This window comes from Pseudorasbora parva, chromosome 22 (genome assembly GCF_024679245.1).
Source record: "Pseudorasbora parva isolate DD20220531a chromosome 22, ASM2467924v1, whole genome shotgun sequence".
Lineage (NCBI taxonomy): Eukaryota > Metazoa > Chordata > Actinopteri > Cypriniformes > Gobionidae > Pseudorasbora > Pseudorasbora parva.
The window spans coordinates 14,553,428-14,565,567 of NC_090193.1; the positions used below are offsets into that span (position 1 = coordinate 14,553,428).

General features: G+C 35.3%; 1 protein-coding gene across 1 annotated transcript; it reads left to right on the top strand.

Annotated features, from left to right (window-relative positions):
• Window positions 1-153: 153 nt before the first annotated feature.
• Window positions 154-11,484, top strand: LOC137058504 (zinc transporter ZIP3-like). The gene is made up of 3 exons (XM_067431792.1): window positions 154-282; window positions 810-1,132; window positions 9,335-11,484. The coding sequence occupies exons 2-3, from the start codon at window positions 926-928 to the stop codon at window positions 10,073-10,075; spliced, it is 948 nt and encodes a 315-aa protein (XP_067287893.1). The 5' UTR covers window positions 154-282; window positions 810-925; the 3' UTR covers window positions 10,076-11,484.
• Window positions 11,485-12,140: the final 656 nt, after the last annotated feature.

The window sequence follows — 12,140 nt, forward strand, 5'->3', positions numbered from 1 at the left end:
AATTCGATATATTAAAATATATTTCAAGGAATAAATTGATAAATATTTTCCTTTCGTAAGGGATATTAATATATGCATTATTTGCACCCTTAGCGGCAGCAAAATATTTTTAAATAATTTTCGGATTTAAAAAGGGTGATGTTTTAAACGCGCTTATGTTGCCTTTCAACGCGTTACGCTACGCGTACTAGCTAGGCAGTTCAAAATAGTTTTTTTTTTTTTTTTACAGTCTATCTATGGTTTTGAAACGCAGCCTAGGAACAGGCGCTTCACCAGCAGCAAGTAAGTTACCGCAGACAACACGGGTTAAACGCTTTATTTCATACATACGCATATGGAGTACATGTTTTCTGGTTCATGGAGGCGCCTTTAATCCAGTAATACTGAATAAATATAGTTCGTGTAACGTTAGTGTTTAGTTTACACTAACCATTTGATCTAAGAAACTCCTGCAAGCGACGCCAGGTTATTAATACAATTTCGTAAAAAAAAACAACAACAGACTTGCACATCTTAATATAATATGGTATTTAGACGTTTACATGTTTTCGCAATACATGCACCTATGGCTTGTTTTTCTACTTCGCTAGCTAGCAGAGTTAGCATGCTAACGTGCTGACCTCGTCGGTCACATTATAAACAAAATTTGTCGTCGGATGTTAATCTACTGCAGTTTACGTTACTGTTAACTGTTGTACTGGTTTGAAGTACGCCCTAATACTGGTTTGAAATTGCTTAAATTATTTAATTTCACATTTATAAATTACGATATTTGTGAAACTGGACTGACGCTTGTCATTTTCTTTTAGGGATGTTGTCCATAACCTGATCCCAGGCTGGCTAGAACGAAGTGTGGATTTGGGTCGTTTATTTCATGTAACAAAGTTTGCTGAAGTGGTTTCGCAGCCCACCTCCTCAGCTCAGCATGGATATAGCTGTATTTAAAATCATCTGCCTACTGGGGGTGTTTGTCCTTATGTTGGGGGGCATCCTTATTCCTGTGAGGGTGATTCAAATGGAGTATGATAAAATCACAAGGTACAGAAGAGTAATTGCTTTAAGCAACTCTTTTGGAGGAGGTGTATTTCTGGCCACCTGCTTCAATGCCCTTCTACCAGCAGTTAGAGAAAAGGTATGTTATCAAGCATGATTTTAGTTAAAGTAACAGTTGACTTAAAAATTAAATTAATCACCCTCAAGTTGTCTTCCAGTGGAATACAAACGTAAAATGGTAAATGGACTGAATGGTGCTTTCAAAAGACTTATGGCCATACATATATTGCCTCGCATTTAACGTTACCCATTCTTGCATTCATACACCGACGGCGGTGTCAGCCATGCGCCATCCATCTCGTCGGGAGCAGCTGGGGTTAGGTGTTTTGCTCATGCTGCGACCTAAAAGTATGTACTCTTTTTGTGCAGAAAATATATATATACTTTTGAGTGTGTAGCAGAAAAGTATGCAAGCTTTGGAACATACTACTTCGTCATCTTAAATTTAACGCTTAGTTACTTGGTTTTATTTATTTTTATTATTAACAATAACAACAAAAAAACTCAAAAATACGTTTTTTTGAATCTCATACATACAAATCAATGATTACCACGATTCTACGGAAGCTTATTGCATTCACTTGAGGGAAAAAAAAATCTACTCTGTTTTTCTGAATTAATGACTTAATTATCTCAGAATTATGAGATTTTTCATGAATAATTTTTTTTGCTCTGTTTTTCTGAATTAATGACTTAATTATCTCAGAATTATGAGATCATTTTTCATGAATATTTTTTTTGTTCTGTTTTTCTGAATTAATGACTTAATTATCTCAGAATTATGAGAGAATTTTTCATAAATATTTTTTTTTTTTGCTCTGTTTTTCTGAATTAATGAGATCCCTCAAAATCCAGCCAAGAGCTCTATTTTAGCTGGATTGCATGGAAGTAAACATGTCCCGCCTTTCAAATTTAATCCGGATGTATTTTACTTTGGGTTTGAGACATTGTCTTTAAGTAATACAAATTGTATTGTTTTTAGTGCATCAACTTTGTGCAGACAGCTCATGACAGCAGAAAAGAACATTCTGATCTGCTTGACATTGCTATTGCACTCCATGGGGATCCAGTATTTTCGACAATTGCCTGATTGTCTCTTGTGTCACCACGTAGCCAGCCTGAATGCATTTCAGATGCATCATCTTAACACGATCACATAGTAATGTGTATCAATAGTACGAGTGTGAAATCGTGTCTAATGTATATCGTCTGGAATGTATATTGTGTGGAATGTTTACTGAGATAATGCACGTGCTACACAGTCTTTCGCGTGCATGCATATGACATGCTCTTGAGTAGGTTGGGGATGGTGGGATGGGGGGTTTGTACGTATAATTGTACGTATAATAATAAGCGGGACATGTTTACTTCCATGCAATCCAGCTAAAATAGAGCTCTTGGCTGGATTTTGAGGGATCTCATTAATTCAGAAAAACAGAACAATTTTTTTTTTTCAAGAAAAAATTAAGTCATTAATTCAGAAAAACAGAGCAAAAAAAATTTATTCATGAAAAATGATCTCACAAATCTGAGATAATTAAGAAAAACAGAACAAAATATTTGTTTTTTTCAAGAGAAAATTAAGTCATTAATTCAGAAAAACAGAGCAAAAAAAATATTCATGATAGATTATCTCATAATTCTGAGATAATTAAGTCATTAATTCAGAAAAACAGAGTAGATTTTTTTTTCTCAAGTGAATGCAATAAGCTTCCGTACGATTCAGAGATACAGAACTATATGTCATTATGAAACATCTTAATTATTTTACAAAATTTGTTCCCAAAACCAAAAAAAAAAAAAATCTAAGAAATCAAATAAAAAGGCATGTTCGGCATGTTAAAAAAAGGCATGTTAAAAAGGCACAATGGTGTCAAATGCTTTGTAAAAATTAAGAAATAGAATAAAGGCATCAGTATAAATTATATCTCAGTCAAGCAGGTCTAGTAGCAGTCTGGTATGATAATGTATATTTCTATCCCTCATGAAAGTTGACTGACACTCATCAAGAATATGTGATAATCCCTCATTAAGATGATTAGCATAGACAGTGGCCAGTAATTTATAATCGGTACATAATAAGGTAATTGGTCTCCAATTAGCTAATAAAAGATTATCTTATAGTTTCATAGTAGGGGAAAGATTTCCTTTTGATATACAATCTAAATAGGTAGCCTATTATAGAGCATTTATCTGATGTCACTACAAAATAAATATGAAAACTCCATCGTTATCCCATCTATTTCAGATGATTTCCCCTTTGACATCTGTCGAACAGCCAAGTCTAGCTCCTCAATTCTTAGCTCATCTTCCATAAGTTGTTTAAAGTTATCATCTAATGTCTTTTTAAACCCCTGAATCTTATTTAAGAAGAAACAGCAATCTTCTTTAGAAAAACATGATTTATACAAATTACAATAGAAATCTTAGATTTTTTTTAATTGAATACTTCTTGATTTCAAAAGTAATATAATTGATTTTTAACTTTTGAATTTTTTTCTTTGTTTGTCTTTGTATTTCCAAACTAAAAAAAATAGGAAGAGTTTTTTCCACTTCTTCAATCCAGTGAGCCCTTGAACGCATAAATGCACCCTTGGCCTTTTCCAGATATATATTGTCAAGAGGGGACTGTAAATTGTTTAATTCAGTCTGCTTTTCCATTGTCAAATCATCTTTACAGCACAGCGTATTAATGTGACTAATAATGTCCTTTTATCTTATCTTTTTAAGTGTTAATGCTTGTTTACTTGTCTTAATATCTATCTGTCTAACTTTTAATTTGAACCATTCCCATTTACTCAGAAAACACATTTCCAATTATTTTATTTCTCTAACCAGTTGTTTAACTGTATTACAAAATGTATTATCTTCCAAAAGGGTATTGTTAAATACGTATGTATAATATGCCTTAAAGTGCGTATCATATGCACGTGAAAAACAGCGTGGCATAGACACGCCAAAATGAGTTTTGGCATATACATTCCATGACATTGCACACTCGTACTATTTATACGCATTTTCGTGAGATCCAGCTGCATTAAAGAACAACTCCGGTGAGAAATGAACCTAGGGGTAATTAACAGATGGTTACCGAGTAGATCGTTCTCTGGGATGCGTTTTCATGAAAATCAAATGTTACGAGTTTTATCTCTAAAAACAGATTAGCTTATAGCACTTGTCTATGGGGCATAGGGTAGACACAGGGAAGTAAAATTAAATTGCTAGTTAATACCACTAACAAGGCTCAAAATAGCACGGTAGCTTAATGAGGGTCCCTACATGCAAACCGAAGCATTGAGAATGTTGTAAGTGTACAAATAGTTTAATAAGAAGATACTTTATAAATACAGTGCATTATGCGTTCACGGACAGGCGCCATCTTGGAAAACAGTCTCGACGAATCGATCCGCGAGTGCTGTTCACAGACACTATAGGCTGTTACCAATCAAATTAAATAATTGAAACTGCAAAAAAAAAAAATGCAGCAATAAATAATGTTATAAGATTGATTTTCTAAATAAATATGCAATCATACTTTTAAACATAACCGTCAATAGGGTGCAGCAAGTGATCGTCTTCATAAGTGAGTCACTGAGTCGTTCATTCAAATGATTCATTCAAAACACTGAATCATTTAGTAACAAAACACCGTGCTGAGTGTTGCTTTCTTTTGGAACTATTTTCGTCGGTGAAATCATGGGTGAAATGGAACAAAAAGGGTTGTTTAGATCTAAGTAAGTAACTTAATATTAATTAGACTACTTTTTAATTGAACTAGACTACACCATTCATGCTACACAATTCGCGATTGCAAAGTCGACTTGTGTTATTACCAATATCATAAATCATAAATATCAACAACTACAAAAAACTCAGTTTTACCCCAGTATGTTTCTTCTGTGAGTTTATATTGCTGCTCACTTGTTTTGATTAATCCACGAATGTCTCTCACAAAGAGACAGGCAGCGCGAGCCTCAACGCGACTTTATTACCAGAGGCAGAGATACATTACATCATCAGTCGCTGTTTACATTGAATATAATAATAACAACAACAAAAAAATCTGAATGCGTTTCTGGTTATTTTAATATTTTATTTGTCCCAGACAAAGAATGTCAAGCCCTTGGCTTAGAGACAGCCGTGTATTCTCCTGTGACCAATGGTTTGTCTTGTGTGTGTATTCAGAGGCAGTGAGCAACGGGGTTTCAATATACTGGTAATAATAAATAACTACGTTAACGTGTGACAAAATAATTGTCGGCGTTAATTAATTTATGCGTTAACGCAGGGCTCGCAAAATTTCGAAATCCCTGGTAGCCCTTCGGGCAGGCACCCTTGAGAATTTGGTAGCCCGAAAAGAATTTAAATAAAATGTATGTAGAAAATTAGATAGGAGTCAAAATATCAATTGTTTGAATCAGTTTTTGATTCTAACTGAGCTGAAATTTCTATGAATTTCTGTCCTGACCTTTCTTTTTTTGGAGAAGCAGAACTGAAATATCGTTGTATGTATATCCATGTGCCTCTTAACATGTTTGCGCACACACAGTAAAGTGTTATTGTTTTCACCCACTGCGCATGCAATCTCTTTCATTCAGCAACAAAAAAAAAAAAACTTATACTATATATAGTATGGTGTTGGGGGAAAATGAATTGTGATTAATCGCATCCAAAATAAAAGTTTATGTTTACATAATGTGTGTGTGTACTGTGTATAATTATTATAAATATATGGGCACATGCATGTATAAATTTAAGAACATTTTTATATTTTTATTTTTAAAAAAAACGATCAAATTAATTATATACACGTGTGCAAATGTTTTTTTGGCCAAATTACATTTCCTTAATAAACACCCTCTTAAAGCAGCACTAGGTAACTTTTCAACCTTCATAATATATTTTTTTAAGACTCTTGTGATGATAAATCGACTTACAATAGGTTGAATGACACGTCTGCCATAGCCTGATGGGGTCTGTATCGTTTTTAATTGTACTTTTAAACTTCGGGTTTCGGTAGTAACCCGAGAACAAAAAGAACTAAAAAATTCGACTGCTTTAAAGGCAGGACGAGGATCAACATGTGACCAGCGTTTGCTCGTCGGCGTGAGCTGAAGGAGGCGTGCCCGACCGATGCTGTCATGCTTGTTGAGCTACCACTCAAACATTGAACTGAAGTATCATATAGATTCTGTAAAACGGTAACTAATAGACTACTATAATGACGCTGGCTTGTAAACGTGAGCATCGTGATTATTTGCCGTTTGAAAAAAATAAAACCCATGAAATTATATTCATATGACATGCTGAAACATGCCACTGACTGTAACATTACCTGGAATGAAGACATTTCACACACGACGCCAGAAGAACTCTGAACTCCTCTTGCAGTGTTCAGGGGAACTATTGCTGCACCGACCCGCGGCGCCACTTTTATGAAGTTATTTGGCCCGCACTGCACCACTGTATATATTTTTACAACCCGCCGCGCACCCGCGACCATTAAATAGACATACGGGGTCCGCGGGTTATGAGACGACCCACGCATCACTAGTTCAGGGCTATCAGGGTTGTCATGTCAACAAATGCACGCGCGATGGCATCCCCTGTTGTAGGATGACAGATCTTACGACAGTAGTTGAGGACATTATTTTTTCCAAACTGTAGGGGGACCCCGAGAGCAAAAGTAGCCAAGTGCGGCTTTAAATGGTCACTGTTTCCATCACCGCAGCTTCCCGAACCCACAAACACACAACACTAAATATGTTCATCCCAAGCTGAGACTGGATGTGCTTTATTAGCTTACTGTCATACACACCGTTTTTCACAGAGTTGCCAAAGTTATTAAACAATATTTTGTGTAGGTACATTTGTGTTTTATATAATGACCACAAGGAGGTGTTCTAGGCATATGTTTTCCTTGATTGGTTTTCCCTGAAGAGTTTAAAAATGACAGTAAACACGTAATGCAGGTTCGTTGAATTTGACCATGAAATGAGAGTTGTGTCTAAATCAAACACAATAATGATTTCTAAGTTATTTATTTTTGTTGGTACTTGGCCCACTCAAATATAGAACCGCGCATCACGATTCACTGACACGTGCACGCCCGCGCACACACACACACACACACGCACAGGTTAGCAGGGCATAAGCAGCGTTTATTTTTCCCGGCGCCCTTGTTAAAAGATTAGAGCATTTACACCGAACACAGAGGCGTTTAAATTATTAAAACTAGATGCATATCTTAACTTAAAGGTTACTTTGATAAACTACCTATATACAGCATGTTATATGCATGCATGTGAGGGGAACACGGTCGTATTTGCAGCAGATCATATGATTATGCCAATCATAAATCAAAGCGCGAGACAGACGGGTTGGAGGAGAACGCCAGAAAAGTGACAGAATGGAGGATATTCGTCTGTATTTGCAGTACACAGGCCACGGTTCAGCTGCGCGAGGCAAACACAACACGATCTCATGGTCATGCGTATAAATAGTACGAGTGTGAAATCTCGTGGAATGGACTTTATGAATTTATGGCGTGCATATGACACGCTCTTGGGTAGGTTTGGGGTGGGGGGGTTCGTATGTATAATAGGCCATAAAGTGCGTATCATATGCATTCCACGAGAAGCTCCGTATGCACAGCGGTGTGGAACCGATCAGCTAAACTTTTCTGCAGTCAAATCAGCATGATTAATACTTCTGCGATCAGATTTGCCCAGCCCTAATCTAAATATAAAATATTTTGAACTGTGTTCCGAGAGCTGTCTGTCTCTCCATTGAAAACGTATGTACGGTATACTGTCCCTTTCCAGAAGGACAAGAAAGGTAATAAAAAACATCATCAAAGTAGTCCATATATGACATCTGTGTGTTAGTTAGAATCTTTTGAAGCATCGAAAATACATTTTGGTAATACGTTCGCGACTGCATAGTCTCCCTCAGACTATAAACGAAGCTCGTGCACACCAGATAACACGTTAGCAATGTCACTGCGCAGTTGCGAATGTGGATTGAAAACAAACCCGGAAGAGAAGACAATGCTGAATAAAGTCGTATTTTTTATTATTTTGGGGCCCACAATCTATTTCCGATGCTTCAAGAGAACTAAACTAGCCCACTGATTTCACATATGGACTACTTTGATGATTTTTTTATTACCTTTCTGGTCCTTCTGGAAAGTGATAATATACCGTACATGCATAACGTTTTGAATGGAGGAACAGAAAGCTCTCGGACTAAACATAAAATAAATATCTTAAACTGTGTTCCAAAGATGAACGGAGGTCTTACAGGTGTGGAACGACATTAGGGTGAGTCATTAATGACATAATTTTCATTTTTGGTTGAACTAACCCTTTAAGTATTGTATTTATCAGTTATGTAAGCAAAGTTAGTTATAAAAACAGAATTATTAGGAAGTTCAATTAGGAAGTTTGTGCATGTTAACATGCAGAGGTGGACAAAGTACACAACTTCATCACTTGAGTAAAAGTAAAAGTACTACTGGTCAAATATTACTCCGTTACAAGTGAAAGTTGTAAAAACAGATTTTTACTAAAGTAAAAGTAAAGAAGTATTTGTTTTCAAAAGTACTTAAGTATTAAAAGTAAATTTCCTTTTTTATGTCAACGCATTATTTTATTATTGTTGTATAAATGCTCACTATACCATTATAGTTTAAGCCAGTCAGTGATGCGCAATCTGACATACTAGCATATGACTAACTTAAACTCATTTAATAAAACTCAAAGCCCTTTACAAAGCTGCTGTCTCTTTAAGGCCTAATGCACGGATCGAATACACTGTTTACGTTATCTAAAGACATAATCAACTTTGTTTATGTGAATACTCGCCAAAAACATTTTGACATCCGTCTTCTTCCATTTTGCTATAAACTATAAATCAGTGTTTAAAATGCTGGGAAATCATTGAACTTCACGTGACCCTACAAGTGATTCCTGATAGGCTTTCTGCAAAAAAAACGAAACGCCTTTTAAAGAAGAAAAAAATCATCCACTGACTTTCAAAGCTACTACAGAATTGATTTTCGACTTTAAGGACCTTGATAGAAATCTAGTGGAGGAAAAAAGTATGTTATTCGTCGTTCAAATGTAGTGAAATTGAAGTCTTAAGTTTCCAGACAGAAAAAAAATAATAAAGTATTATTAATAAAGTAAAGTCAGATACTCAAAAACTGTACTTAAGTACAGTACTCAAGTAAATGTAAAAGTTACTGTACAGCTCTGTTACCATGGCTTTTTTCTTTTAGGTCAAGGACATTTTGGAAGAGCTGAAGTATACCAATCAGTATCCACTGGCAGAGACTATGATGATGCTTGGATTTCTCCTCACAGTATTTGTGGAACAGACTGTGCTTACCTTCCGCAAGGAGAAGCCCTCGTTTATCGACCTGGAGACATTTAATGCTGGTGGCTCAGAAGTGGGGAGCGACTCAGAGTATGATGCTCCATTCATTGCTCCCGCTCGAGGTGCGGCCAGAGCCCAGCTGCACCATTCCCATCACCACGGACACTTCAACCCTTCTGAATTGAAGCGTGCTGGGCCATTGAGATTAGCTAGCCTGGTGCTAGCACTGTCTGCTCACTCTATCTTTGAGGGTCTTGCTTTGGGTCTTCAGGAAAATGGGGCTAAGCTTGGAAGCCTCTTCATTGGAGTGGCAATCCACGAGACGCTAGCATCTGTGGCCCTAGGGGTTAATGTAGCCAAGGCAGGAGTACCCATACGAGATGCCTGTAAACTGGCCATAACAGTAAGCCTAATGATTCCCCTGGGCATCGGGATTGGCATGGGTATTGAGACAGTCCAGCACTTAGCAGAAAGTATTATATCTGTAGTGCTCCAGGGCCTAGCAGCCGGCACATTCCTCTTCATTACATTCTTTGAGATCCTCTCACAAGAGCTGGCGGATAAACATGACAGGCTACTGAAAGTGCTGTTTCTTGCACTGGGCTATGGTGTTCTAGCAGGACTTGTCTTAATCAAATGGTAAAGGAGATCAAAAGATTAAAATTTTCAAAAATTGTGACCTGCTCTTCTTAAACATTGTTAAAGATAACAAAACGTTTCCATAATCTACTGTAAAAATGTTGATATTCTATAGGTCAAGGGTTTTCAAAATTGCTGATGCCAATGAAACTAAAATAGGATGATTCCATTGTGAGGGACCCCTTTCCTAACATGTAAAGGCACCTATAATAGCTGCTATATTTAATGTGTGATAAAATATTAAGTATCATATATGTTTGTTATTTTAAAGAATTGAATCATTTGCTTTAATATTGTCACTTCGCCAAGGCCAAAATAAATTAAAATATTATCTGGAGAATATATCTAATTTGTAAGTTGACAGCATGTATTTTGTTAGATGTATAAACCTTTAAAATAAAAACAAGATGTATTTCTTAATTCTTAAACAATTGCCAAAAGAAAAAGAATAATTGATTAATCATAAATGCCTTTTAAAGCAAAATTAATTAATTATATTGGTAAATAAACTTACATTAACATTTTTTAATTACTTTTTTCTTTTCTTTCAAAAACCTATTTGTGACCCTGCACCACAAAACCAGTCATAAATCCCACAGGTATATTTGTGGCTATAGCCAACAAACTACATAGTATGGGTCAAAATTATTAATTTTTATTTTATGCCAAAAATCATTAGGATATTAAGTAAAGATTCTTAATATCCTAATTGGTGGTGGTTGAGGAGATTCCCCCTTCTATGTAAAGCGCTTTGAGTGCCTAGAAAAGCGCTATATAAATGTAATGAATTATTATTAAATTAATTGAACAAAACATGGAACTGTTTTGTTCCATGAAGATAATTTGTAATTTTACTAACATAATTATATCCAAAATGCATTTTTATTAGTAATATGAATTGTTAAGGACAACTTTAAAGGTGATATCTGACACCCTCAGATTCCAGAATTTGTATCTTAACCAAATATTGTCCTATTCTAACAAACCATACATCAACAGAACACTTATTTATTCAGCTTTCTAATGATATATACATCTCTTTAAAACAACATCTATCGATTTAAAATTGACTCTTATGATTTTTGTTGTCCATGGTCACATTTGGAAAAATTGTGATTTATTATCATTTAAATTCACTATGGAATTTATATTATTTTATGAGTAAAAATGCCTTTTGATGAACATCCATGTTGATTCTGAATGACTACTGTAGGTCTTCTGTCTGAAGAATTTCATGTTAAGAGACAATGCCCAATTTATTTATTTATTTTTTACCCATCCATTAAGTAAATATCATACTGTATGTTTTGTTCATTTTTTATTAACAATATGACAATGACTGGATATTACTGTTTTGTTTTGAATAAAGAATTTGCTTTCAGATACTTTAAGCTGAATGCAAATGTAAAGAGATATTTACTATGACAGCGAAGCCAGTTATTTTTAACTGAGAGTTCAATGTTTTAGTAAGAATGTTGTGTTGAATTTGGTCAGATTTGTTTACAATAAATCCAATGTAGTTGAGTATGGGCCTGGGCGATATGGAGCAAAAAATATATCTCGATATATTTTGCTATATCTCGATATACGTTATATATCTCGATATCGTTACAGGAAAAATAACCCCCTAAAAACTACGACAAAAACAAATATGCCAAATATCTTAGTCTTTTTTACAGTTTTTATTGAAGTTCAAAGAGGTAGTCAGTTCATGTTGGAACAAAATGCTTTTGCGACATTTAAAAAGTAAAACTACCTGATTACATAAATAATAATAATTTAACTGTAAAATAAAAGAACATAGCCTTCTTTTTATTCATTTAATGCTTTCAAAAGATGAATCAAAGACTCCCTTTTTTACAGTTAAAGTAAACATTTTGCAGAAAGATCAATACATTCTCACACCCAACTCGTCACATATGGACGCTTGACCCGGACCCCTTGTCGTCACTTTTCAACGAACTGGGCGTACCTTTATCGTCAATTTTCGACGTGCTGGGTGCTCCATTCATTTCAATGAGAAACCTTTGGCTCACACAGACCCATTTAATTCTTTGCGTTTGTAAAAG

Coding starts and splice junctions, on each gene's coding strand:
- LOC137058504 (XM_067431792.1), top strand. CDS start 926: ATGGATATAGCTGTATTTAAAATCATCTGCCTACTGGGGGTGTTTGTC. Junction 1,133..9,334: donor TACCAGCAGTTAGAGAAAAG/GTATGTTATCAA, acceptor TTTTTCTTTTAG/GTCAAGGACATTTTGGAAGA.